The sequence below is a fragment of the Pyrus communis genome, chromosome 13 (assembly GCF_963583255.1).
Source record: "Pyrus communis chromosome 13, drPyrComm1.1, whole genome shotgun sequence".
Lineage (NCBI taxonomy): Eukaryota > Viridiplantae > Streptophyta > Magnoliopsida > Rosales > Rosaceae > Pyrus > Pyrus communis.
Genome location: NC_084815.1, coordinates 18294475 through 18318997, shown reverse-complemented (window position 1 = coordinate 18318997; position 24523 = coordinate 18294475). Strand labels below are relative to the sequence as shown.

Genomic DNA, 24523 nt, shown 5'->3' with positions numbered 1-24523 from the left:
TATCGCACAATGTATGATGAACGGACACGATTTGAGGATCTCTACGATCCTCATTCGTATAAGTGTAGCTATTTATATTTCTTTTGGCATTTCTATGATTTGAAAAATTAATATATTAAAATATAAAATAATAATTAGACACATTGGTTGGAGTGTAAATTTAACATGTAGATCACCAAATTGAAATTTGATGTTCAATATTTGACACCTTCGAAAAGGCTCAAATATGAATTGTCAAAATTTAATTTGAAGGATGATATGGCAATTTGAAAGTGATGTCATATTTCTTTTATTCCAATGAGTGTGTTAACTTACTATTTTATTATATATTGGTCACCACAACTATAGTTTTTAAGAAAAAGTAATTTAATATAGTTAAAAGTTCCATTGGTGAATTATGGACCCCACACATTAAATAATAAATTGACTTCATTTTGTTTGTTGAAAAAAAAAAAAAAAAAAAAAAAAGCCTACAAAGCAAGTAGTCAAATAACTAGCTGTCATTTCAATTATGACATCTTCTTTTGAGCAACCATTGATGTCTTTTACGCCTAGTTGAACAATAATTGGCTACTCAAAGATCAGTGGAATCTCTACTTAAAATTTCTCAAAATTGTTTGTTATCTATTTAGAGAATTTCGTGTTTATAATCAAAACCGTATATATTATAAATCCTCCTATAAAAATCGGCTTTGCAAAAAATCAATTAAAATTAAGATCGTTTAGTAATCAAACTATTTAAAACAAATGAACAATATTGGTAAAAGCATTACGAACCGTCTATATATTTGCTCCAATAGATTGACTAAAAAATCTTAGTTTTAATTTATTTTTTGCAAAGATCTTCATATTATGATTCATAATATGAAGAGTTCTGATCATAAACACAAAACTCTATGACTCTTAAGTAGGAGTTCCTATTCATTTTTGAGTAGCCAAGTATTATTCTGTCTAGTTAACATCTCTAGAGATGCTCTAAGAGTTCCATTAAATATGATGATCATGAAATGGCGATGCCATGTACACTAGTAATATTCCCATGTTCTAAGGAGAAACCCCTACATTCACATGCCCTTATATTCCAAAATTCAGATGTTTGCTCAATTATAACTTGTTATTTTGGTCCATTAGTACACATACCTATTGGATCCTAAAAATTCTGTGGAAAATTCCTAGGTTTTTAGGCAGAAAAATGAAATTCTTAAAGTAACACACACAAGACTTAGAACATCTCCAAATGAGATGTCAAAAAGTTCAAATCAACAATAAAATAAAATAAGACAACACACGTGTTTTCCAACCCAAATGCCCATTCTTATGTGGCATAACATGCATTAGCAAAAATCCCCTAGCTCTCAAATTTGACAATAGCTTTAAATATTTTTTTAATAATTTTTAAATGTTTTTTATTAATTTATTATTGATTTAAATATTTATTATAATTGATTGTTGGTTGACCATGCTTTTTATTGGTTTAAGGCGTTTATTATAATTTAAAATTTAACATATCGAATGAAGAAGAAAACTTTAAAAGAAGTACCTCATACACTGTATTTTAAAATTGACATGACCCTATGATACCTAATATGATTCCAGTTATAAATAAGTCTCAGCCTGGTTGAGCCATCACTCGTAATCCAAAATAGTCATGATGTACTTTTGTTATTCAGTTTTTAATTTGGAGAACAATAGCTGACGAACGGACGACTATTTTGAAGTGCAAATGTTGAGATTGAAACCCTGAAAGTCACTGGGATAGCTAATAAGATCAAGTGATGATGGAACATGGAAAATGAGTCACGATTAAATAAAGATGGAGGTTCGATTTCTTTTCATCGTAACGAAACAATACGTTTGTTTGGACAATCGATCAAATGTGAGGTTAGAAATGGGCTTATACAATATTACGTTTATTTTTACACTAGGGAAAGAAGAAGTTCAGCTAAGCCACACAATGAGCAACCTAATTTGGTATCGAATTCACCATCCACGAGATTCGAACCTAAAACCTCTCACTTCTAAGGAAAAAGAATATCACCAGACCGTAGTACTAAGTGGCAGTAATAACATTGCTTTTGTAATAAAAATAAAAGCAACTGACGTAGTGCCACACACATACTTGAAGATTCGAAATCTAGATCAACTCCATGAGCATTTACTAAAATAAAGATGCCGAAAACGAAATAAACACAATATGAAACTAGAGAAAAGTAGGGCTTGATTCTGGGTAGATTAGTGTTATGATTTTATATAAATGAATAATAACACAGGATGGAACATGCCTTCGAGTAGTATAGTCATGCACAGAAGAATCATTTCAAGTTGCACAAATTCTAAATTGACTGATGCAAATATGTTATCACAATTTAAGAAAAAACTGATACACCTTACCGAGAAAAATGCTCGAGCTCTTATACTCCAAAATCAAAAGGAAACGGAAAGAAGGAAGGAAGCGTAGCCACAACGCAAATTACGTTTTTCATCCACTAACCTGTATCAATTTTGCATTCAACAGTAATTCTAGTACGCAGGTAAGTTAGACACTAGCTATATCTCACGATGCTTGATATAAAGAAATCAGTTATAACAAAAATTGCAAAATCAAAGGACACAATAGTAAATGATGCCTCATTTGATACACAAGAAGACCAACGCAAACGACACCATACAACAATCCCAAATTGCAAATGATTGGACTGATTAATCTTTGATCACTTTCTGTGGTTTATAATCTCTATTCTCTTCCATTAAGGCTAGATTGATCATGTTTCTGTTTTCCAAATCCCCTCTCTACCACATGAAAACTATACACTTCGCAGAAGTAGCCACTCCACCATGAACCAAATTTATGCAGAATCAAAGGGCTCCACAAAAGTAAAATTCGAAAAGAAAAAAAATGATGAAATAACGCACCCATTTTGCAAAAATTCATGCCAGACATTATGTTTTGGTAGTTACACATATTCTTCGATTCACATAAAAATTTACGAGGGTGTGACATTATCCTATTAACTACTAACTTCAATTATAAGAAAAAACAGGCAGTCAACAACATGAAACCTAAAAAACACACAAACTATATCCCACTGTGATGACCGAAACTCTACCTTGGTCTTCCCAATTGGATCAAGGGCACCATCTTCCTTCTTCTCTACACTAAATCACAATTCAAACTCATCGTCAAGCTTCAGCTGCTCAGCTGCAGCCTCTTCCTCCTCATCATCGATCACAAAGTAAGGATTGTGTGCCTCCGGCTTGAACTTGTACCCCGTAAACACATAGAAAGCAAGCGTGGCCAACTCCGCAGCAACCACACTGGTCCAAAGGTACCGGTACGATGTGATGGTCTCCAATGCATAAACTACAACTCTTGTAAAGTAAATGTAGCATATAACCACAATGTAATACTGCCTGAACAGAGTCAGCTTCATCAAATTCACCGCAGCCTTCCCATCGGTCCTGGCCGCCTCCCTCAAGTTTTTAATAGACCACACAATCGGGAACAACACTGCGCAGCAGCAAACAACATCGACAAGCAGAAACACCTGCTTCCAAGTAACCCAATCATGCCCAAAAGGCCCGGTCTCGTCAATCACAACCTGCGCAATGTTAGCTATCACCTGAAGCGGAATCACAATCATCAACACCTTCTTCTCCTTATCTTGCAAAAAGGGTTTCAAAAACGACCACCCGGTTCCGATCAAAACAATTAAAGTAAACAATGTGACACCCTTTAAGAAGCTGAATATATAGAACAACATATCCCAGCCGTGAGCGGTACCGGTGCGCTTGATATACGACTTGTCCTCCGCCTCACAGAGCAAGTTAAAGGCCTTGAGAATTACGACAGCGAGCATAAAGAAATGGATTCTAAAAACGGTAAGTCGTTTTTCGTAAAGCACGAAAACCCAAAGTCCGGCGAGAGAGGCGTAGACTAAAGAGAACAGGAAGTAAATGCTAGGGAGAATGGTTTTACCGGCGGATAGGTAATCACGGCGGTCGTTCTTCCTCCCCTCGAGGTTGTACGCCGCCGATTTGACGTCCATGGAGACCTTGAGCGGCTGGAGACAGTTGGCGAAGAGGAGGGTGTACTGATCGGCGTCGGTCTCGGAGAAGACGGTGGAGAATCGATCGCCGCCGTTCAGGGATTTGAAGGTGTAGACGGGCTTGACGAGGGTCGAATCGAGGGCGCAGCGGATTTCACGCTCCTCGAGCTGCTGGAAGACGTGGATCCAGGAATCGCGGGTGCAGAGGAAGAATCCGACTTTGGAGAGGTCCGGATCCGGTTGGGGAAGATCCAAGAGGACGATTTTGGAGACGTTGAGCTCCAGGAGGCCCTTGTGGGTGAAGCCGAACTCGTCGAAGGGGATGATTGGGCGCCAGTCGGACCGGATCGAGGAGAATCGGATCTCGGCGGAGCAGAGAGAGAAGAAGGCGAGGAGAGAGAAGAGGAGGAAAAGTGGGAATTGGCGAGGGGCGAACGACATCGTTTTGGGTCGGTTATGGGACTGCAAATCTCTGAGTGTGAACTGCTGAGATTTGATCGTCGAATGGAGAAGAAGACTTGTCCTCTTGCTTCGTTTTCTTTTTCCTTTTTTTTTTTTTTTTCTTGTGAGATTCTATTTTCTTTCTTCTTCCTATTTCCCCTTTTGGTTGGGGTTTTTTTTGTTTAATTGCAATTAAGGACTCGGTTTAAGATGTGCTGTGACGATGACGTTTTGAAAGAAAATATTTTTGAGATCTAAAAACATTTAAGTGGTTCGTACAAGAAGCATCAGTTACTTGCATCACTTCAAATGTTTTTCTATAATTAATTTATATTTTTACTAGGAATTGGTTTAAAAAATATTCTCAAAAAACGTTTTTAATTATTTAAAAACACTGCCCAAACGAGTCCTTACTTTGTTGCCTTAGTTGGTTTGATTTTTTAGTTTGAAGCTGGAGGTTAACTTTCATTTGGGGATGCGTTATTGTCTGGTTTACCAAATTTGCGATTGTTGAGATTTCATTATAATTTTGATTGATTGAGATTTTCTGTTACTTGGTAGAATAAGTGACATGCATTGTCTAGTTAACACATAACACATGTTGCAGAATCTTGGATTATAAATAAAGTTTGTAACACGTTGTTATGTTTTTAATTCGATAGTGTGCAACTCGTTCTATCGTGTGGTATGGAAGTCTGCATCCAAATTTTTAAGATGACAATATTTGTTACTCATTTCTCGCATTGTGACAAAGAAGTATAATCAAACTAAGACATGACTTTGAATCGGTTGATAATTGATAATAATCCCTCTAGTATAATGGATCACTTGGTGCATATATATTTAGGGCGGATCTATTAAGGGATCCGGGTGGTCTCGGGGCCACCCGGAAGTTCGATTAAGTGGCTGTGAGGGCCTCCGAGGACCGTCCAAGTCTAGGCATGTAGTAGAGGGGGATGAGTGTGGCTGCACATCGTTTCTGGTATTCTGCATTCTGGAAACCGGAGGAAGATGAAGACTAAATGGTTTTGAGCCAAGTCATATAAGTAAAATAGTGTGCTCGGTTAAATGGTTTGAAAAGACACCATCCTTTGAGCTTATACTAAAGCCCGTTCTTTGATATATAGTTTTTACCATTTTTTATTAATAAAAAAAAAGATTCAAACTTTCAAAGAGATCTGACTTTTCCAATTCCAATACTAACAACCCTAATTGGTTATCCCATTCCCCAATTCCACCCTCTTTCTCCATGACCAAGTCCACGAACAACCAGTCAACTGTCTTTTCTCCACCACCATTTACTCTATTCATTTTTAAATTTAAGTAAATTTTTCATTTTAGTCTAAATTAATCACGTAGAATGTTAAATTATAGTTATTGTTAATTTGTTATGATTTTTTGATATTGTTTGGATCATGTGTTGCTTAGTTCATTTATATTTTTTTTACTTCATCAATTGATATGGTTTTTTTATGTTTTGCTTAATTGATATGTGTAGAAATTAGGAGTATGAAACGATATTACAAGCGAAAATCATTAGAATATAAAACCTCGTCATAGACAAATTTAGTCTTTATAGCTTGTAATGTTTTTTGTACACATATTATGAATGAAAAATTGTAATTTATCGTTTAATTTTTCAAAGTTATATTTCGTCCAATGTTTTAAAAAACGCTAGGCGCTAGTCGAGTGGTGGGCAGGGACCTAGCACCTAGGCGGCCCTAGACGGATTTATGTAAATTTATTATATATCTTGTAAATAAGTGTCTATTTACACTTTAAAAAAAAAAAACTATGCTTATATGGATAATAAAAGAATGACAAAATGCAAAAATAGAAGTAGAAGAATACACAAAGTACATCCATCCAACAAGTTCAATATTTAAAAAACAGTAAGCATATAATCATAATGAGGAGTACTCTTGGATGATAAATTAAATTCTTCTTATTTATGATCCTTGATTGGATTGGACATAGACTAAACCATTTAACGTTGTATCTAGTTTATTTCTTTGTTTTGTAAGTATCCTCTCAAAATTTCTCCAATTCATTTCACAATTGGATGAACTTGTAGTCAATCCATCATTTGCAAATTAGGTACACCATTTCCATAAGTATACCACCATGAAACTAAAAAATAAAAAAGCACACAATTAATAAAAATAAAAAAACCAAATCCGTCTAGGACCGCCTAGGCGCCACCTACGACCGCCTAGCTCCAAACCAATTTTTTGAAACGATTTTCCCTAAATTGGGGCGGGTCTTCACCGCCTAGCGCTTAGGCCGATTTTTAGAACACTGATTTCGTCTAATATTTTTTGGAGCATTTATATTGGGACCACCCAATATTAAAATCCTAGATCCGCCACATATATTGGTAGTTATTTACTGGAAAAATTATACGTAAGGTATACTTTTAGCTTTTACTTTTAAATTGAGACAAGACTTTTAAATTATTTCGAAAATAGACAATTTTTATGCATGTGTATGGGCGTTTTTAATGTTAGTGTTTAAGTAATGAAATTGCCCTTTCGTTTTCTTTTGAAATCGCGACTGATGGGAGTAACTTAGCTTAGATCTAGTTCTTCTCCGTCCAATTTTGTTTCGTTCTACCTACTCTTTCTTGCTTCCTTTGGATTCTTGATGGATTTGTTAGCTTATGATTTGAGTTTCGATATTTGAAGGTAGGTTTTGTTCCGATTTCACCTTTGTTGTTCGAATTTGAGTTTTGCTCTCCACTTTTTGTTCCGATTTAGTTTTGAATGAATTTATTTGCGATTAGTTTTGATTTAATTATTTGATTGTTTGGATGCTTTAAACTTTGCAGGTATGCTTATTTTCGCATTCAGATACTGAAATCCATCGTTGCATGCCGCTAACTCGATCGGGATGCTCATGGACCGATGGAGAGAAGAAGCCCTGTGGTGCACATGTTGCGGGTACTTGTCCCCAAACCCTATCATGTAAGACATATTTGCTGGATTGTCACCGAGAATGTAGTCTACCTGCTTATTTGCCTTTAAGATTAGGGTTTCTGATGTGACTTAATTTTGAGGATCCACATGTTGCCACTCCTCCATTTAAACTTAGATACTTTGCAAATGTTAGGAGGAGTGATGCTGATGTGACATATTGGAGATTGCTCTCACTTGCCTTGTAGAACTGCCGTCCTGTAATTAAAGGATATCGTTTTGGATATAAGCACAATATCAATACAGAAGTATAACGAGATGATTCTATTAGAAATGTTTTTCGATAATATGTCAGTATGTTTTATTCGCGACGATGATTGTATTGGTGTATTATCAACGACATATGGACGCTCTATGTATAATAAGAACGAACATGCTTTCTATAAGTAGGACTTGTGATCCCAGGGTGGCTTACTACCGGAGGTATGTTGGGCCTGAAAACTAGATGTGCCCGCAAGTAGAGAGCATATATAGTAGTCTAAATGTGATTTGTATAACTGGAATTCTTTATCCTTTCTCCAAAAAGCTCTGTACAAAATTAAATTATTATAAGTTATTTGACCTTTAAGAGTTTATGGTTAGTGATTTTTACGCGCCTCATTTGGTGTTGTGTGCTTCATTTGTGAGTGTAAAAAAATTATAAGATAGTCAGTTTAGAGTGCAAACGGAGAAAAAAATGAGTTACAAAAAGTTAAAACCTTGGAAGGAGAATTTAGTTCCAGGTCTCTTGTTGTAGAAATTAGAGAACAGGGTGTTTGAAAATAGAGTACAGAAGCACAGAAAGAATAGATTGCATGAAAGGTTATCTTTCTCATTACTGTTGAACGTGTTAATATACTGATGTACAATAGAGTCCTAGTCTTAGTTACCTTTTTATTTCTAAAACAAATTAACAACTTTACATTTGAATTTAAAAATTAGATAGAATCCAGGGTCGAGTAGGATTGTTGTTTAACATTCTCCCGCAAACCGAGCATCGGAGGATGAACCAGTTTGGAAGACAGTAGCAGGTGGCTCGCCTTGAGCAGTCCCTTGGTCAGTAACTCTGCCGGTTGATCAACTGATGGTAGAAAACGAACCTGATGACTTCCCAACTCAACATTCACAAACAAAATGGTAGTCAAGCTCTATGTTTCGGGTACGTGCATGGAACACAGAGTTAGCTGCCATGTAGGTCGTGCTCAAATTATCGCAGTAAAGATAAACTAGGAAAAGAGTTGAAATCCCCAATTCGTGTTGCATGACTTCCTTCATGGTTCCACACTCGCAGGTGGGGATGGCGTGTAATGCATCACGCTCGTCCCAAAGCCCCTTCAGTTTGGTGTAGTAGGCTATAATGCTCATTCCAGATTGAGTGCAGTCGTGGATTGCCTGCTCAATGTGAAGATATGAACGTTGTTGATACGGGAGTAGCATTCCTTCAGTTTAATTATTCCAAATGTCAGCGACCACCCCATTGTTATTGAAAGTCAAGAGTGGGTATTTGGAACTATTGGTTATGTTGATTATTAGGATGTAGTTGTCACCTTACTTCTAGTCATATCTTGTAAAGATATTGTATCTTCTTTTCAATACTTATAGGGTGGTTATAGCTTTTTTTGCTTTACCCCTCACCTTACTTTTCTGCTCCTTGTTTTATGGAGCTGCCATGTAGGAGTGTTTCAAGGGTGATTAGTGTGTTGATCACTCCTTGCCCTATATATCTTGTATCCTTGTGTGGTTGTTTCCTCATGAATCATAATACAAACAAACACTTAAATCTCAACATGCTATCAGAGCAGGAATAACGTGTCTCTGTGATACTTGTTGCTTTGTTCTTTAAGCATTCTTCCATGGCTGACGAAAACCTTATTCTCGAGTTCGAGGCTGATAGCTCACTTGGAGCTGGTCACCAATATCAACCGGAGATTGATGTAAATCCAAATCAAGGGTTGAGTTCTACGCTTCTAAATGAGTTCAACAGGGCAATTTCCCTTGCCCTAGGAGGAAGATCAAAGCTAGGGTTCATAAATGGAAGTATTGAAGCTCCTGATGCTTCCTCTTCCACTTATGAATCTTGGCTCAACAAAGATTAATTGGTCATGTCCTGGCTCCTCAACTTCATGGAGCGTAAGATAACTGAAATATTCAGCTACTCTGAGTCATCTCTCCAGCTATGGAAGTTCGTGCAAGAAATGTATGGAAATCAGAACAATGCAGCCCGTGTGTTTCAGCTTAAAAAGGATATCGCGAGCAAGCAACAAGATGGAAAACCTTTTGTTCAGCTTCTTGGAAGTCTTAAAGGTATGTGAAATGAGTTGGAAGTATACCGTCCACATACAACAGACTTAACACTACTTCTTAAAGGGGCTGAAGAAGACAAAAATTTCTAGCTTTTTTCAAGTTTGGGGTCGGAATATGATGATCTGGGCAGCCACATTCTCATGAATCCAAAACTTCCCACGTTTGCCAATATTTGTGCAACAATTCAAAGGGAAGAAGTGAGGAAAAAGGTTATGAACGCTGGTACCACAACGACTCCCTCAGAAGTTAGAGCTTATTTTTCTAGTGATAAGAAATACTTCCTTAGTGATAAGAAGTACAAGGGAATAAATCCTCATCTCAAATGAAAACATTTTGATGCCATCGGACACGTGAGGGATCATTGCTGGATTCTTCATCCTGAGCTCAAACTAGACTTCAAGAAAAATGAAATGTTTATTCAGAAGAAGCCTTAGTTTCCCAGTTACAAAGCTAACCTAAGTCAAGACCAAAACCTTTGGCATCAAAGACTAACTCATCCATCTGTGTCCGTTTTGTCAAGATTGTTTCCAAATATGTGTAAAGAAGTAATCCAGTATGATAGTTGTTATTTTTGTAGATCCACTAGGTTACCTTTTGGTTCATCCTTAAATAGGACCAAACAAGTTTTTGAACTTGTTCATTCAGATGTATGGGGACCATTTTTTGAATCTTTTGATGGGTATAAGTATTTTGTAACTTTCATAGATGATTTCTCGAGTGCTAGGCACCCTTCTTCAAGGCTTCAAGATTATGTGACTTATTCTGCCGGGCATCCAATCAATGGTTTCATGTCCTACCAGAAAGTTTCTCAATCTTATACTGCCTATTTCAAAACCATCACTAGTCACTGCGAGCCTTAAACCTTTCCAGAAGCAAGCTGCCAAGAAGTTTGGAGAAATGCCATGGAGGAAGAACTTCGTGCTCTCACTAATCACAACACCTGGAGTGTAGTTAGACTTCCACTAGAAAAAAGGGCAGTTAGTAGTAAGTGGATCTACAAGATCAAATTCCACTCAGATGGATCGATTGAAAGACACAAAGCTAGGTTGGTGGCTAGAGGATTCACTCAAACATATGTCGTGGACTACAAGGAAACATTCGCTCCAATTGCCAAGATGAACATTGTGAATGTGTTATTGTCTGTTGCTGTGAATAAAGGATGGTCTCTATACCAATGAATGTTAAGAATTCATTCTTATATGGCAACAGACAATAAGCCTGGCATGGTAGCTTCATGTAGACCTCATTGTATTGAGGATGTCCCAGTGGTAGCTTTATGTAGCGCCATGTAGACCTCATTGTATTGAAGATGAGGTCTACATGAAGCTACCATCGGGACATCCTCAATACAATGAGCCTGGCATGGTGTGTAGGTTGCACAAATCCATTTATGGATTAAAAAAAATCCCCAAGAGCCTGGTATGCAACCTCAGTTCGGTTCTTGAAAAAGTTGGTTTTCAAAAAAGTCATGCAGACTCATCCATGTTTGTTTGAACATGAATGGTTGGAAAACTTGTAGTGTTGATATATGTTGATGACTTAATAATCACAAGGGACAATGCTGATGAAATTGCAAACCTCAAGGTCTCCCTACAACAGAAGTTCTCCATCAAAGATCTTGGAAGGTTAAAATATTTTCTGGGGATAGAAATGGCCTCATCAAGTTATGGGCTATTTCTTAACCAAAGGAAATATATCCTCGATCTTCTCACGGAATCGAACATTAGGGATACCAAGCCAGTTCAAACTCCTCTTGGCAGCAAGCTCAAGCTTAACTTAGAAGGCAAACTGCTGCCTAATATTGGTTACTATTAACGGTTTGTTGGTAAGTTAATTTATTTAACTATCACAAGACGAGACATTACCTTTGTAGTAAGCTTAGCTAGTCAGTTCATGCATGCACCTACAATAGAACACTTCAACATCGTTAAGAGAATACTTCGTTATCTTAAAGGATCAATTGGAAAAGGAATTCTCATGAAAAAAAAATTATAACACTCAAGTTATTAGTTACTATGATGCTGACTGGGCAGGAAACCAAATAGATCGAAAGTCTACCACAGGGTATTGCACATTTATGGGAGGCAATCTGGTAACATGGAAGAGTAAGAAACAAAGTGTCATTGCAAGATCTAGTGCAGAAGCTGAGTATAGACTGATGGCATCCACATCATGTGAATTAATATAGCTTAAGGGTCTTTTGAGTGATTTGGGGCTCCAAACAAGGCAACCTATGTCAATGTACTATGATAATCAAGCTACAATGCACATAGCATCCAATCTAGTGTTCCATGAACGAACAAAACATATTGAGGTTGATTGTCACTATGTCCGTGCTCATGTGCAAACTCAAGTGATTCAAACTCCATACACAAGGAGTGCTGATCAGTTAGATGACATCATCCCCAAACCATTACCTCCAAATCAGTTTAAACTTCTTTTATCCAAGCTCGATTCCATCAACATTTTGGACCCAGCTTGAGGGGGAGTATTGAAAGTTAAGAGTGGGTATTTAGAACTATTGGTTAGGTTGATTATTAGGATGTAGTTGTCACCTTACTTCTAGTCATATCTTGTAAAGATATTGTATCTTCTTTTCCATACTAATAGGGTGGTTATAGCCTTTTTTGCTTTACCCCTCACCTTACTTTTCTGCTCCTTATTTTATGGAGCTGCCATGTAGGAGTGTTTCAAGGGTGATCAGTGTGTTGATCATTCCTTGCCTTATATATCTTGTATCCTTATGTGGTTGTTTCCTCATGAATCATAATACAAACAAACACTTAAATCTCAACAATTGTAGATCACACTTGCACGAATGTCTTGTGAGATTGAACTTATCAACCATGATTTGACAAGATTGTTGCAGCGATTCCATTATTGCAGTTCAGAGGCGGAGGACTTTGGTTGGTCTGCTGATGGTACCATCAATAAAGCTCTCTTTGTTCTTGGCGCTTAGGGCCATTATCCTAGCACGACTCCAAGTGCCGTAGTTTTCTTCAGTCAGTAGTTGCGGAACGAGGATGGCACCCGACTGGTCTGAATGGTGCAGCAGGTACATCAGATGATTTGGATCATCGTGTGGGTTTGCCTCAAGCTTTGTTGAGGGCTTTTCTGTTTTGGTAGGTTCAGCCATGGAGAACGGCTAAGGTTTGTTGAGCGGAAGGTTGATGTGGACAATAGGTTACCAGGAGCGTTACTGCTCTGATGCCATATTGAAACTTGATTTTTTTGTGTATATTACCACGTTGAAATTGGTACAAGAGTTATATACTATACATGAAACAATCTTCATCCTATGAATTAGCCTATCCAATATCTTTCCTTTCCTACACTCTTATAATCAAGGATAAATTACAATATATAGATTAGGGAAATCAATCCCAAATCATTCATTATTCTCAACAAATTTGTATCTAGATTATGATTCCCAACAACTTAAAATTAATTTATTCACAAAAGCTAACAAATATGCACACAAGAGATTTAACATAATAGATTGAAGATGATTAGAAACTAAAAATATAAAAATAGAATAAACTAAAAATAATTAAATACAAATGGATTTGGAATAAGATTTGAAATAACGAGAAGACGGGTTAAGGTTTCAGTATCCACCACTAATCACCTTCATAAAGCAATGAACACACAATGCTATAAAATAGATTGAGAGGCTCGTGTTTGTGAGAAATTTTTCATTATGACAGGAACATAAATGGTACACCACGTGTTTTTATATAAGTGGTGGGAAATTTTACTTTTTAAGTTATTAACTTTTTAACACACATATCCACCACTTGCATAGTAACACATGGTGTACCACCCCGTGTTCTGGTCACATTGAAAAATCTCTCCATGTTTGTCAACCTAAAGGCATGGTATATATCTACTCTTTAAGCTATTGTTTCCCCTAAGTAACGAATTAGGCATGGTATCTACTCTAATCCTTTTCATTCTTGAAATATTTAGCATGGTATCTACTAAGTTGCACTTTGAGAAATCATGATAAAATGAAAATCGACAAAACACGCAAAGTCTAGAACATGGTATCTATTCTGGTTTTTCATGATAATTAATTCCAAGAACTTGGCAATAGTTCTTTCGTCACTTGACAGAGGCACAAGACTTAGTCATCCTGATTTACCTATGTAACAAACTCAATACAAGGGATGATTATGGAAATCAAGCATAATGAACATATGTAATGAGTGAGTGAAATATAATATGACATAAATCAATAAACATCATCAAATCCCTTTATTACAAAAGCGTAATCGAAAATTTTAAGAAAACATGACTAGGGATTCAACCGTGCCCTAACTAATTAAGGTACTTATGACTCGTTTGGATGTGCTTTTAAAATGACTGAAAGCACTTTTAGAAAAAATATTTTTGGATTCCAAAAACACTTGAAGTGCCTTCTACAAGAAGCATCAGTTAAGTGCTTCTTCCGGAAAACACTTTAAGTATTTTTCCAACATTTACTTGTATTTTTAGTAAAGATTGATCCAAAAATATTTTCACTAAAAGTGCTTTCAGTCATTTTAAAAGTACATCCAAACGAGTTTTTAGTTACTCATAATGAAATTTGATAGCAAAAACATTAACAAGAAATAAAAGAGGAAGAAAGAAAAACTCTGACGATAACCATGGCTGCCTTCTTCCTTTTTTGTATTTTGGTTTGCACGCTGCCTCCTTATTCATGAAATTACTCCCCCAAAACCCTTTCAAGTCGTGAGCCTTTATTCTCCTTTAACGGCCTTAATATTTCATTTATTTCAGACTTTATTTGGACTCTAGCCTCTTTTCAGCTATATTAAGTCCCAAGAAAATGGGACTTTTATCCCTCCTTTAATCTGCCACATTGAAACATAATTGTAGAGAATATTAGATTTGCGCACAGCTTGACCTTCATGTACTAAAACTGTCAAAATGTTCTCTAGAAAAATGATATTCGCGATCCGTAAAATTCTAAAGAAAATAGGTATCCGTAACTTTCCAAGCATGTATGGCTCATTTCCTCATTCTTCCCGAGTTAGTATAGTTTATTCCACGAAGCCAGCTGATCTGTACAGGCTGTGCTGATGACATAGGATTTGTAAAAGCCTTTTTAGTCTCAATGCTTCCTTTTTAACTCCTTTTCCACTCTATGCTTGTTACAATGTACAAAACACAAATAGAATGTAAAAGCTATATAAAAGAGTAAAACAAAGATGTAAACAAGGAGAATTAATATGGATACAATGACGAATTTATAAGCACAACATGCAGCACCTCCAAATGAATAGCTTCATTTTAATTGGGACCTCCAACTGCCAGATTTACTTCCATATATGGTTTCTAGATTGAGTTGCGCAATTAACCCCATTCCTTTCTTCTTTAACTCTCAATTTCGCATTAAATCCATGGCAGCCACGTATCCCGTTTTGACTGTATATTCCCCATTTTTTATGTAGTGTCAGATTAAGCGATCATTACATCCTCTTCGAAGCATTGAAACACATGTTCTATAGTTTAGCATTGTTTGGATGATTGGAGTTTCGGTTTATCAATATAAGGAATTTGCACAAATTAAGGAGCTCTTGATGTTTGCTTGTATTCTTGGATCTCTCAGATTTCTCCAACTTTCAAAGGTGTGAAAGGAACTTCATCAGATTTTCCCAACTGCAAGAGCTAACAAATTATCCCCTTTTTTCATGCAAACCAAGGGGTTAAAGCCTGAAAGGCAGGCTAAATTTCAGCACCATCAACTGCTTGCATATTTCCTGCACTTAATTTGGCAAAATTAGTTGTAGTTTTCTCATGCAGATGCAATTACGTCCATTGACTATTGACTAAGGTAGTGAGCCCACCCCCCTTGCACCTGATGTCCAATCACCCTCCTAATAGATTATAATAGTTTACAATAGAATACCATCTAGCAAAAAAAACTATTGTCTCAATGCAATGAGCTAGTTCATGCAAACGCCACCAAAAACGAATGGAAAATCAAATTATTATCTTCATTCTATTAGATATATTGTTCGTTCACAGGATTCTTCAAAATGAGATATGACCTAGAATATTAGTTCACTAGAGGCACAACTAAGTAGCGGCAGATGCAAGACTCTATCCTCATTGATCTTAATAATAGCTCAGCAAATCTATTTTTTTTTCTTTCCTCCAATTTCTTCGATGACCCATTTCGTCGAGCACTCATACCACCATGTGTTTAGCGTACATTCCTGTCATTTAGTGCTCTTTTATTTGTGTCTTTAGTCAATATTATTATAATCAATAAAACAATATGCATGTGTAGTTTATAAGACGATCGGAGAAGGTAGAGAGGGGCACGTGCCCCCTGGCCCTTTCATTAGATTCGCCACTGCCTAGAGTCTTATAACGAGTGATATATCATCCTCTCAAATTTACAAACAAATTCCCTTCTGTAATGAGATCGAATTTTCATACTAATAAACATACTGTAACTTCCACATTTCGCCAGGTTCAACGTGCGTAAAGGATATGTGCTGCCGTTGAACTGTAGCATGGCCGTGACATAGTACTTGAACCAAAGCATGTTTCTCGAACTACATGGGTATGGTAATGAACAAAGTAGTAGCATACATCTTTCAATTTTGTAGTTTTGGACAAACACTGGAGCTGGGATTTGCAATGGAACCTGCAGATAAACGCATTGCTAGAAATCAGGAATATATATCTCCATTGATCACATAATATATAAGCTGTACAAACTTACATATATCAGTAAAACATGGTTGTTTAGAGACTGGATCGTCTTCAAATGGTGGTGGAACTTGGCCATACACCATTTCACAGCTCATATCTTCGAAATCTGCAGAAGGAAATCCAATTCAGAAAGCTACTTTTTCACTTGGAACGTATTCGATCAAATTCGTATAGAGATTTCAGCCTTATATCCCAAATTTCGAGCATAATTGCAATCGGAAGAATTAGACATACTTGGAATCATGGTTAAGGGAAGTCCGAATTCATTGGTGAAGAAATCTTGTGTAGGAAACTTGCACATATTCACACACATTCCAACACACCCGCTGTTCTCCAGGTACCTAGATAAGCAAGACTGTTAAAGTCAGAAAACCAGTTTTTGCTTCACCACATTAGTTTTAATCTGTACACGTACATTGCAGTTCTGCAAAATGAAAAACTGGTATGTGTGTTTTTCCATCGAGATTCTAATCTAATGTAAACTACGAAGAAATAGATTCAAATTGGGTTCAGAAATGAAGAGTACATTGCTCTAGCCAACTTGGCTATGCCCGTGTCTCCAACTGATGTGCATTTTAATTAACTTGAAAACAAATTTATATTCTAATTTCAATTTGTACAGAATGAAATATGAAAGAATACCACCTGCATTTCTTTATATGAACTCCACTTCTTTGCTTCACCCCATCTATCTCAACTTCTACAACCTGGTAGTTGCCCATAAATTAGTACATGTACACTCATGCTATATATAGAGTCTGGTAAAACAGTATAATCACCTCAGAAGGCCCAACCAACCAGTGGAAGAAAGGCACTGTCAACGCAGCATTGAACTCAGCTGCCCACTTTGTTGGTGGAAATAGTTTCTTAAACTGCAAGAATAACAGGTTAATAGTTAATTACCTACTGATAACGATCTTATAACAATTGTGATTAGATTAAATTGCACTCACACATGAACTTTGAGCACTTAATTACACTGCCTAATGTGGTTAATCATATATGCTTGTTCAATAATGTGGACAACAAATTGAACTAAACAAACCAAACCCGATCCCCTTCACATGGAGACTGGCATGTGGTGTGAAAATACAATATAATATGTCCAGATGACATGGTTGATATATTATGGGCCTAAGATATAGTGTTAATAAATATATACACGTGTTATAATATGAGTGAATTTGTAACGCCGTATAATTAACAATGCCATCACACTAAAAATTTATACCCAACTATCAAAATTTTGAAGGCAAATGATCATGTTAATTAATGGATATGATCATCCCACAGTAAATTAATCACTAAAACATTCAAATTAATGAGATATAGACCAACATTAGAGGACTGAAAATGTTGCATTAGTTCACCTGCTCTGGCGCACCTGGGGGCAGCATAGACAAAAGCACTTCTCGAACCACCTTCTGCTGCTGACTCCGAGACCTCCCCTGCATCACTCTCTTGGACACATCCACAAAGCTCTCGTAGTCATATTCCCACCACGCCTTCTCCTTCGTCTCAGTTCTCAGTTTCGCGGGAGCTGCAAACTTCATCATTTTCCGAGCAAACAGAGTCATGAATCCCCTCTCGAAAAACCCATCGTTGTACTTGGTTTTTTGCCCCATTGGAGCCGGCTCTCCCGATGGTTCTGCAATACCACATCGTATGGAGCAACCAGAAACACTCGGTTTACATAACGATAAGTGTTTAGGTGTTGTAAATTGGACAGTTTGAAAGCTTAGAACCACCATGAAATTAATCACTTTAGTTCTGTTGGTGCAAAGAAAAGAAATGGAAACCGAAACTCAGAAGGGCAATGGTAAATGCATGACACAGAGTTTTAATGGGACTGGTTTTTAGTTCATACAATTTACCTGAATAGATTTCTGGTTGAGTTTTCCTCTGTTTTCGTGACAAAAAATTATGGCCACACATACCCTTTTTTGGAAAGAAATTTATGTGTTTTTATCCGTTCCTATTTATTGGTCCCTCTGTTTTGTCAAATTATTAGCAAAACCAGTTTAGCATGATTTTTTTATATTTTTAATATAACCGATAATCTAAACTACACTTAATTTACGAAAATAAATTTTAAATTCGAATGCAAAAGAGCGAACACAATGTCTTAACCAAGTGACCTATCTGTTAATATCTCAAGGTTGCATATGCTATCACATTGAGGGGATTATTTGTAGATCCAGTGCAGACAAGTAGGTTGAGAACTGTTTGGCTGGTCCCGGATTTATGAGGTTCTAGAGGACCGGAGAATTGATAATAATAGCTTTGGTGGGTGGATTTGAGGTCAAAGCACACGCCACGCTTTTGAGCCTAAAATCCTAGACATTGGCAGATAAGATTGGGTCTGCTGGCTGGCTTGGGCCCTGGCAAGTTCATGACGTTCGAAAATAGTTGATTGTGGGGGATGGCAGGGCCCTGTCCAAGGTCTTAGCTTTGGCACAAGTAGAGGCGTGTAAGGGGCTCGTTAGCATCCCCTTCTCCATTTATAGGGAGATTCAATCTTCAATAGGGGACACGTTAGCACTCCTGTAAAAATAAATAGAGAGCTAACGCGTGCCCAACACAATCACAAAATATAGAACCCCTGCATATGAGCCTCACATAACTAATTGTCAACTTCTGTGTTTTTTTTTCTAGCGCAACAGCACATCAACTTGAGCCCACCATTTTTGCCAAATATAAATGAATGGTTTAGGCCCAATAAAAGAACTGCAGGTCTGATGAATAGATCAATTAAACCGTACCTTTTTATGATTGCAAAGGAACAATTCTATCGGGGTGCACAAAATTCTCTAGAGTTTGTAGTGGGACATCATATTCACACACCTCATTTTACTTTTCATACACCCTTTTAATTTTCGGTTGTCGGATTAGATGAATTGAAGAAGATCAACGGATATAAATTATCAAGAGATGTAAAATGAGGTGTGTGGATAGCACATCCCCTTGCAATTTGTTGAGCAATTGGTGGCGTTGTCAAAATATGCTCGAGCCATATTGCCGAGTTCTTGACCTCTTCCGAGCAATGGTGTTGAGGCATGTCGAGCATGACCCCTCTCGAGATCTGCTGAGTAGGTATATTGACGAATCTTTGGTGGACACTCTCACATCTCGTATGATAGGGTTCTTGGAGGATCTTCCAAACCATTTTCCCGTCTTCTATAGGGTGATCTCGGCACCCAGTTGGTCTCTTAATGCATACATCTTGGGTGCACCTCCTTCTCCATCATGTTATTAATGAATTTTTAACGACACATGTTATATATAATCAAAACCGTTAATTTTTTAAAATTATATAAAAAAATCACCTCTTTACAAAATAATAATAATAATAATCAAATTGTTGACTGTTTAATAATCCTTAGGTACAGCACCAAAGTACTGTTAACGAAGAGATGTCTATAGGCTGCACTATTATCCAAGCCCAAACCCTATTGGAGTAAATGCTATGCAGAACCGCGTAAACTGCACCCGAAACTGGCATCTGATGATACCCAATTTTGCCTGCAATGGAGATAAAAAGTCAACGTTTTTTTCTTAATGCATAAACATAAAATATGGGGATACTTTTTACCCAAAAATAAACATGGGGAAATTATCTTGATTTTCATATTATGTCAAAGCATTGGGAAGGAAGAAACAGTGTATGATAAAATATATGACCTATATATATATATATACATATATACATATGTGTGTGTGTGTGTGTGTGTGTGTATTTAAACACTGATTTCTGTGTTGCAGTGTGCATAAGTGCATTTCCACCCAAACTTGAACTGTGGTTTGGAATCTCATTGAGCTCCATTACTACAGGTCAAAGCCAAGGGTCTGCATGCAGTTTGACTATTTAGTTTTCATTTATGCACGGTTTCATGGATAGTAGTTGGGAAACAGAAAGAAATTGTAATGGAAGGACCATGCATATATGGCCATAATGGCCTGTCATATTTCTTACAGATAACTAGCTTTTATACTCTCATTGATCAAGAAGGATGAATATAATATAGGAGGATAGGTGCTACAGAGAAGCTAATTATTATTTTTTCCTCAAAATTAGTGGCAGGGGGAGGGAATTGACTTCCTTGCACTTCATTTCTGTGACAGATAAACTGTTGCTAGCTACAGTTGACATTTGTCTTTCAATTTTGAATGATGCTTCTTCTTCTTCCATCTTCTGATTTTCTTCGACCTTAAAGGTCTGGTTTGGTACTTAACTAGCATTCTTCTATTCTTTATATTAGTTTTATCTAAAAAAGAAGTTTTTGAATGTAACTGTTACGCTGTTACTATACTTAATTTTATGAAATTTCAATATTATCGTTTACTTATATTCTAACACATGAATTAATCTCAGCGGTGTGACCACCACATTAGTTATGCATTGTTATTTTAAGTCCCACAAGTACCAATTCCTACGTGGTCATTCAAAGATTGAACAATAGGGTCATACATAAATATTTTTTACTTCAATTCACTACCTACATTACAATCTTTTATCACTATTTTGCAGTAGGCCAGTTTCACTATGTCTCACACTAAGAGTTATAACTGTAGAGCCCGCGGACGTTAATGGGAGAGCTTATACTTTCATATCTCCATCAAGTAACCGCTCCGCTATTATCATATTACCAGCTTCTGTGGGATGATATGCATCCCAAAACACGTACTTCGATCGATCGTCACACAATGCAGAGCTTCTGTTTGCATCACGGCTCTTGAAGCAAACAAACAGCGGAAAGTACCCTCCACAGCATGGTTCATTTACATTGGCACACCCTAGAAATACCAAATTCAAAAACCAAAAGATAAAAACTAAACCGAATGCACTTAATCATATGGTAAAAATAGATAAAAGGTAGGTCTCTTTAAACCCTGGCTACCAACTTACCATATTGATGATAGTTTACTATAATCTTCATGAAGATATCAAAGGAGTTTGCATAGAGAAAGATCGCTTCAGGACCCAGCTCTTGACTAAGTTGATCTAAAACCCCATTAAGTTTCATATTGTAACCTTGGATTATTTCATTCACCTCAGCAAAACACCGTCCGCTCAAACTGATGGCACGAATAAATGGTATGCATCCTAGGGGTCCAATCCCTGCCACAACGAACTTTCTAGCTCCCAGCTCGTGCAGTCGCTTCACAAATCAAAATATTATGGTTAATTAGAGTTGTTGGGGGTAATTTATTAAGCTTTTGTCATTATATTAGACAAACAAGTTATTGACCCACTACTAACCGTATTGATATTGTCTTTTAATCTGCATCTTACGATATGTGTGGTGGTTAATCACAAAATGTATTTGTGTCATTAGAAGTTGAACCACTCAACATAACTCATATTTTAAATTTGTCAATAATTCGATGTGAGATTCTTGTATTCTTTAACAGTTCAATTAGGTGATTGGTTAAAAGATTGTACCTTAAGCTTTATGGTCAAGACTCAAGTTAGAGACCATGAATCTTGGAACATGGCCTTATCATCACCAAAGAATGGTATGGATGGTTGGAAATAGTTGAGAACATCATTGAATCCAATTGCGACCGAGAAGGTTGTCTTCTTCAAGAATTCCATTGTATTATTTTCTCCCATTGTTTTCACCATGTTATTTCTGCTTTCCTCAAAATTATTCACTTGCTCACGCAGGGGAACTCTTCCGATCTGTACACAATAATTTCAGAATATCTAAAATAAAAAATGGTATATATTGTGATTAGTGCTAATTAAGTACTACTTACAAACAAAACTCCTGTTTCATCCAATATTCCAGAGGCTTCAGAAGCATAATTAATTCGTCTGAGGGTTGAGTTGGCTTGAGTGTTTGGGGTTAGATAAGGTGGAGGAAATGACCTGATGGCACCATGCAATTAAGCTAAAATTAGTGCTAAAATTGGTAATTAACTATGAATATGATAATCAATAAACACCAATTTAAAAGTCAATTTTATTAAACTTCTGGGTCCTGTGAAAATAACTCTTTGTAATCGATGGCGACTGCATTATCATGTGCCACACTGAAATGAATAGCAAAAACTTATGTGACCCAATTTAATATATACTTATGCAGTCTGATTAGACTCCACTTAATAGATTATTACTGAAACTCATTGAGTTGATCTATAAAACGACAGCTTCGTCTATAAATTTGAACTCAGAATTTCTTTAATAAAATTATGACTGGACGACACTAAATCAAAGATCATTCTCGCTACATTAAATGACCGAAGTTCGGATCCGGGATATTAGCAATTAAGTTATGAGTGATATATACTAAGACAGCTACCAAAACCAGTTAGCTGTGGAAATATTCCTTCCCAAAACTGAAATTTCTAAAACTAGTAACCGTACCTCCAACTTCAAAACCCTGTTAACTGAGTAGTTCTACCATGTGAGGCTAAGGTGGTGGGATCAAATCAACATTTAGTGTATTTACCTACACTGTCCGATATGGTTCGACCATTTGTGAATCGACCAGTTGGTCGACCACCAGAAGGCTTGAAATCTATGCCATAAGGAGGAGAAGCAGCCTTTGAGAGTGTGAAAATGTAGTCATTGTTTCCAGAATGGAAATGCATTGAAAAGCACAACAATGTTTGAGCAGATTACATACAGAAGAAGAAAGTAAGAAATCTTAAGGCCCTCCGTTTTTCATTATTGTAGCAAGTTGTAATTAAGTTTCACTTTCATGGTTATTATAGACGCATTATTATTATTATTATTTTTTTTGTTGAAAGATAGAATTTTATTGAATTAAATATGAATAGCTACATTTGCATTTTATGCTAAAATATTAAAAAGAAATTTTGGACCCAAATCATCTAAGCCAAATCTCCCGTCATGCTTAACGACGTACGCCGTCATCGAATGGACTGCACGATTGGATTGCCGAGGGGTAAAACGGAACCTTACCAACTGGCCTTTTTTAGGAGAGATTTCTTGTCAAAAATTTACCACACGACAAACGTCTATTGCACGAAATGTCCACTTTTTAACCACATATCAACCGTCTACTGGACTTAGAATGCCATTAGAATAGTGCATTGGTGTCGAGAAAGTTTCTCTTCATTGAAGTCCCATGATTACTGAACAGGTGTCATGTTCGCACGACTTGATATTTGGAATTGATCATGACCTGCTAGCCACGGACCATGGTGGGTTCACAATAATTTTTTCAATTTTATTGATTTGGTGGGCTCTCACCGAGTCTGTGCTGCCGAGAAGTAAAGTAACTAAACTAAATCCGCTTCCAAAGGGTGACAAGATTCTGCATTGGAATTATTATGAATTTTTTATAATGATTTCGTATAGTTTGATTCAAGAGCTGGGACTATGCTGGGTCCCATTAATCGTTTATTTCTCCTCATTTGGAATACTGAGAATTGAGTCTAATGAAGATCTGATGAGTTGCAAGCAATGCTAATTGCTAAAAAAAGGTCCATGTATGATGTAATGTAAGTTTTGTTAATTAAGAGAAGGATAATGTTAGGGAGATTAAATTTTGTTATCAAATGTTGTAAACTAAATGATATGATTGTTGATGATTGGATTGTTATTTAAATGTTGATTAACGTGCTTATTTCCTATTAGTGACATATCATTTGATTTGTAAATTTGGTTTAGAAATTTGGTCTGTCCAGCGTTAAGTTGAGAATGAAGATTTTTTTCCTTACTGGTAATGAAAGAAGTATGTCCATTTTGTTCTTACTCTACAAATGTTGATTCCAACCACATGGTTACCTTCTCCAAGTCCAACTTCCATTCCTTTAAACTAGGGTACTGCATGTTCATAGGTTTATAATGCCCCAAATCCTAAGAAGACACTACAAGCTACTCCCATTCACAAAAAAATTGGATTAAGCATTCTTTATTTGTCTAGATTTTCCAAAATTGACTCTCCATTAGACTTTAAGAAAAAACTCTGTTGATCTAGTCAATTGATCAGTTAAAGATTCTGTTGAAAACGGACTGTGTTAATTGCGGATGATTTCTCAAAACCTAATCAACCAAATACTTCGGTTCGATTATTATCA

At 36.6% G+C, this 24523-nt stretch overlaps 2 protein-coding genes and 1 pseudogene across 4 annotated transcripts; all 3 read right to left on the bottom strand.

Moving 5' to 3' along the window:
• Nucleotides 1-2267: 2267 nt before the first annotated feature.
• On the bottom strand, nt 2268-4605 carry LOC137713470 (protein CANDIDATE G-PROTEIN COUPLED RECEPTOR 7-like). Of its 2 annotated transcripts, XR_011065311.1 has the most exons (2): nt 3108-4605; nt 2268-2491 (listed from the first exon to the last, which is right to left on the bottom strand). XR_011065311.1 is itself a non-coding variant. In XM_068452768.1 (1 exon), exon 1 carries the CDS (start codon nt 4485-4487, stop codon nt 3162-3164), a length of 1326 nt encoding a protein of 441 aa, XP_068308869.1. In that variant the 5' UTR covers nt 4488-4605; the 3' UTR covers nt 2898-3161. The 2 variants fall into 2 exon arrangements, 1 of the variants encoding a protein (XP_068308869.1); XM_068452768.1 differs by lacking the exon at nt 2268-2491 and having other exon boundaries at nt 2898-4605.
• An 11393-nt stretch (nt 4606-15998) lies between these two features.
• LOC137713928 (beta-carotene isomerase D27, chloroplastic) lies at nt 15999-18324 on the bottom strand. 2 transcript variants are annotated; one of them, XM_068453288.1, is made up of 6 exons: nt 17842-18324; nt 17251-17343; nt 17117-17178; nt 16706-16812; nt 16482-16577; nt 15999-16421 (listed from the first exon to the last, which is right to left on the bottom strand). In XM_068453288.1, the coding sequence occupies exons 1-6, from the start codon at nt 18220-18222 to the stop codon at nt 16354-16356; spliced, it is 807 nt and encodes a 268-aa protein (XP_068309389.1). In that variant the 5' UTR covers nt 18223-18324; the 3' UTR covers nt 15999-16353. The 2 variants fall into 2 exon arrangements, with proteins under 2 accessions (XP_068309389.1, XP_068309390.1); XM_068453289.1 differs by having other exon boundaries at nt 15999-16403.
• A 2700-nt stretch (nt 18325-21024) lies between these two features.
• Nucleotides 21025-24275, bottom strand: LOC137712296 (GDSL esterase/lipase At5g41890-like; annotated as a pseudogene).
• Between the last annotated feature and the right edge of the window lie 248 nt (nt 24276-24523).

Excerpts from the sequence above, each read along its gene's own strand:
- LOC137713928 (XM_068453288.1), bottom strand. The coding sequence starts at position 18,222 with ATGGTGGTTCTAAGCTTTCAAACTGTCCAATTTACAACACCTAAACAC. Across the intron at positions 17,344-17,841 it reads CCCCAGGTGCGCCAGAGCAG|TTTAAGAAACTATTTCCACC; the intron begins GTGAACTAATGC and ends TTATTCTTGCAG. Across the intron at positions 17,179-17,250 it reads GGTTGGTTGGGCCTTCTGAG|GTTGTAGAAGTTGAGATAGA; the intron begins GTGATTATACTG and ends GGCAACTACCAG.
- LOC137713470 (XM_068452768.1), bottom strand. The coding sequence starts at position 4,487 with ATGTCGTTCGCCCCTCGCCAATTCCCACTTTTCCTCCTCTTCTCTCTC.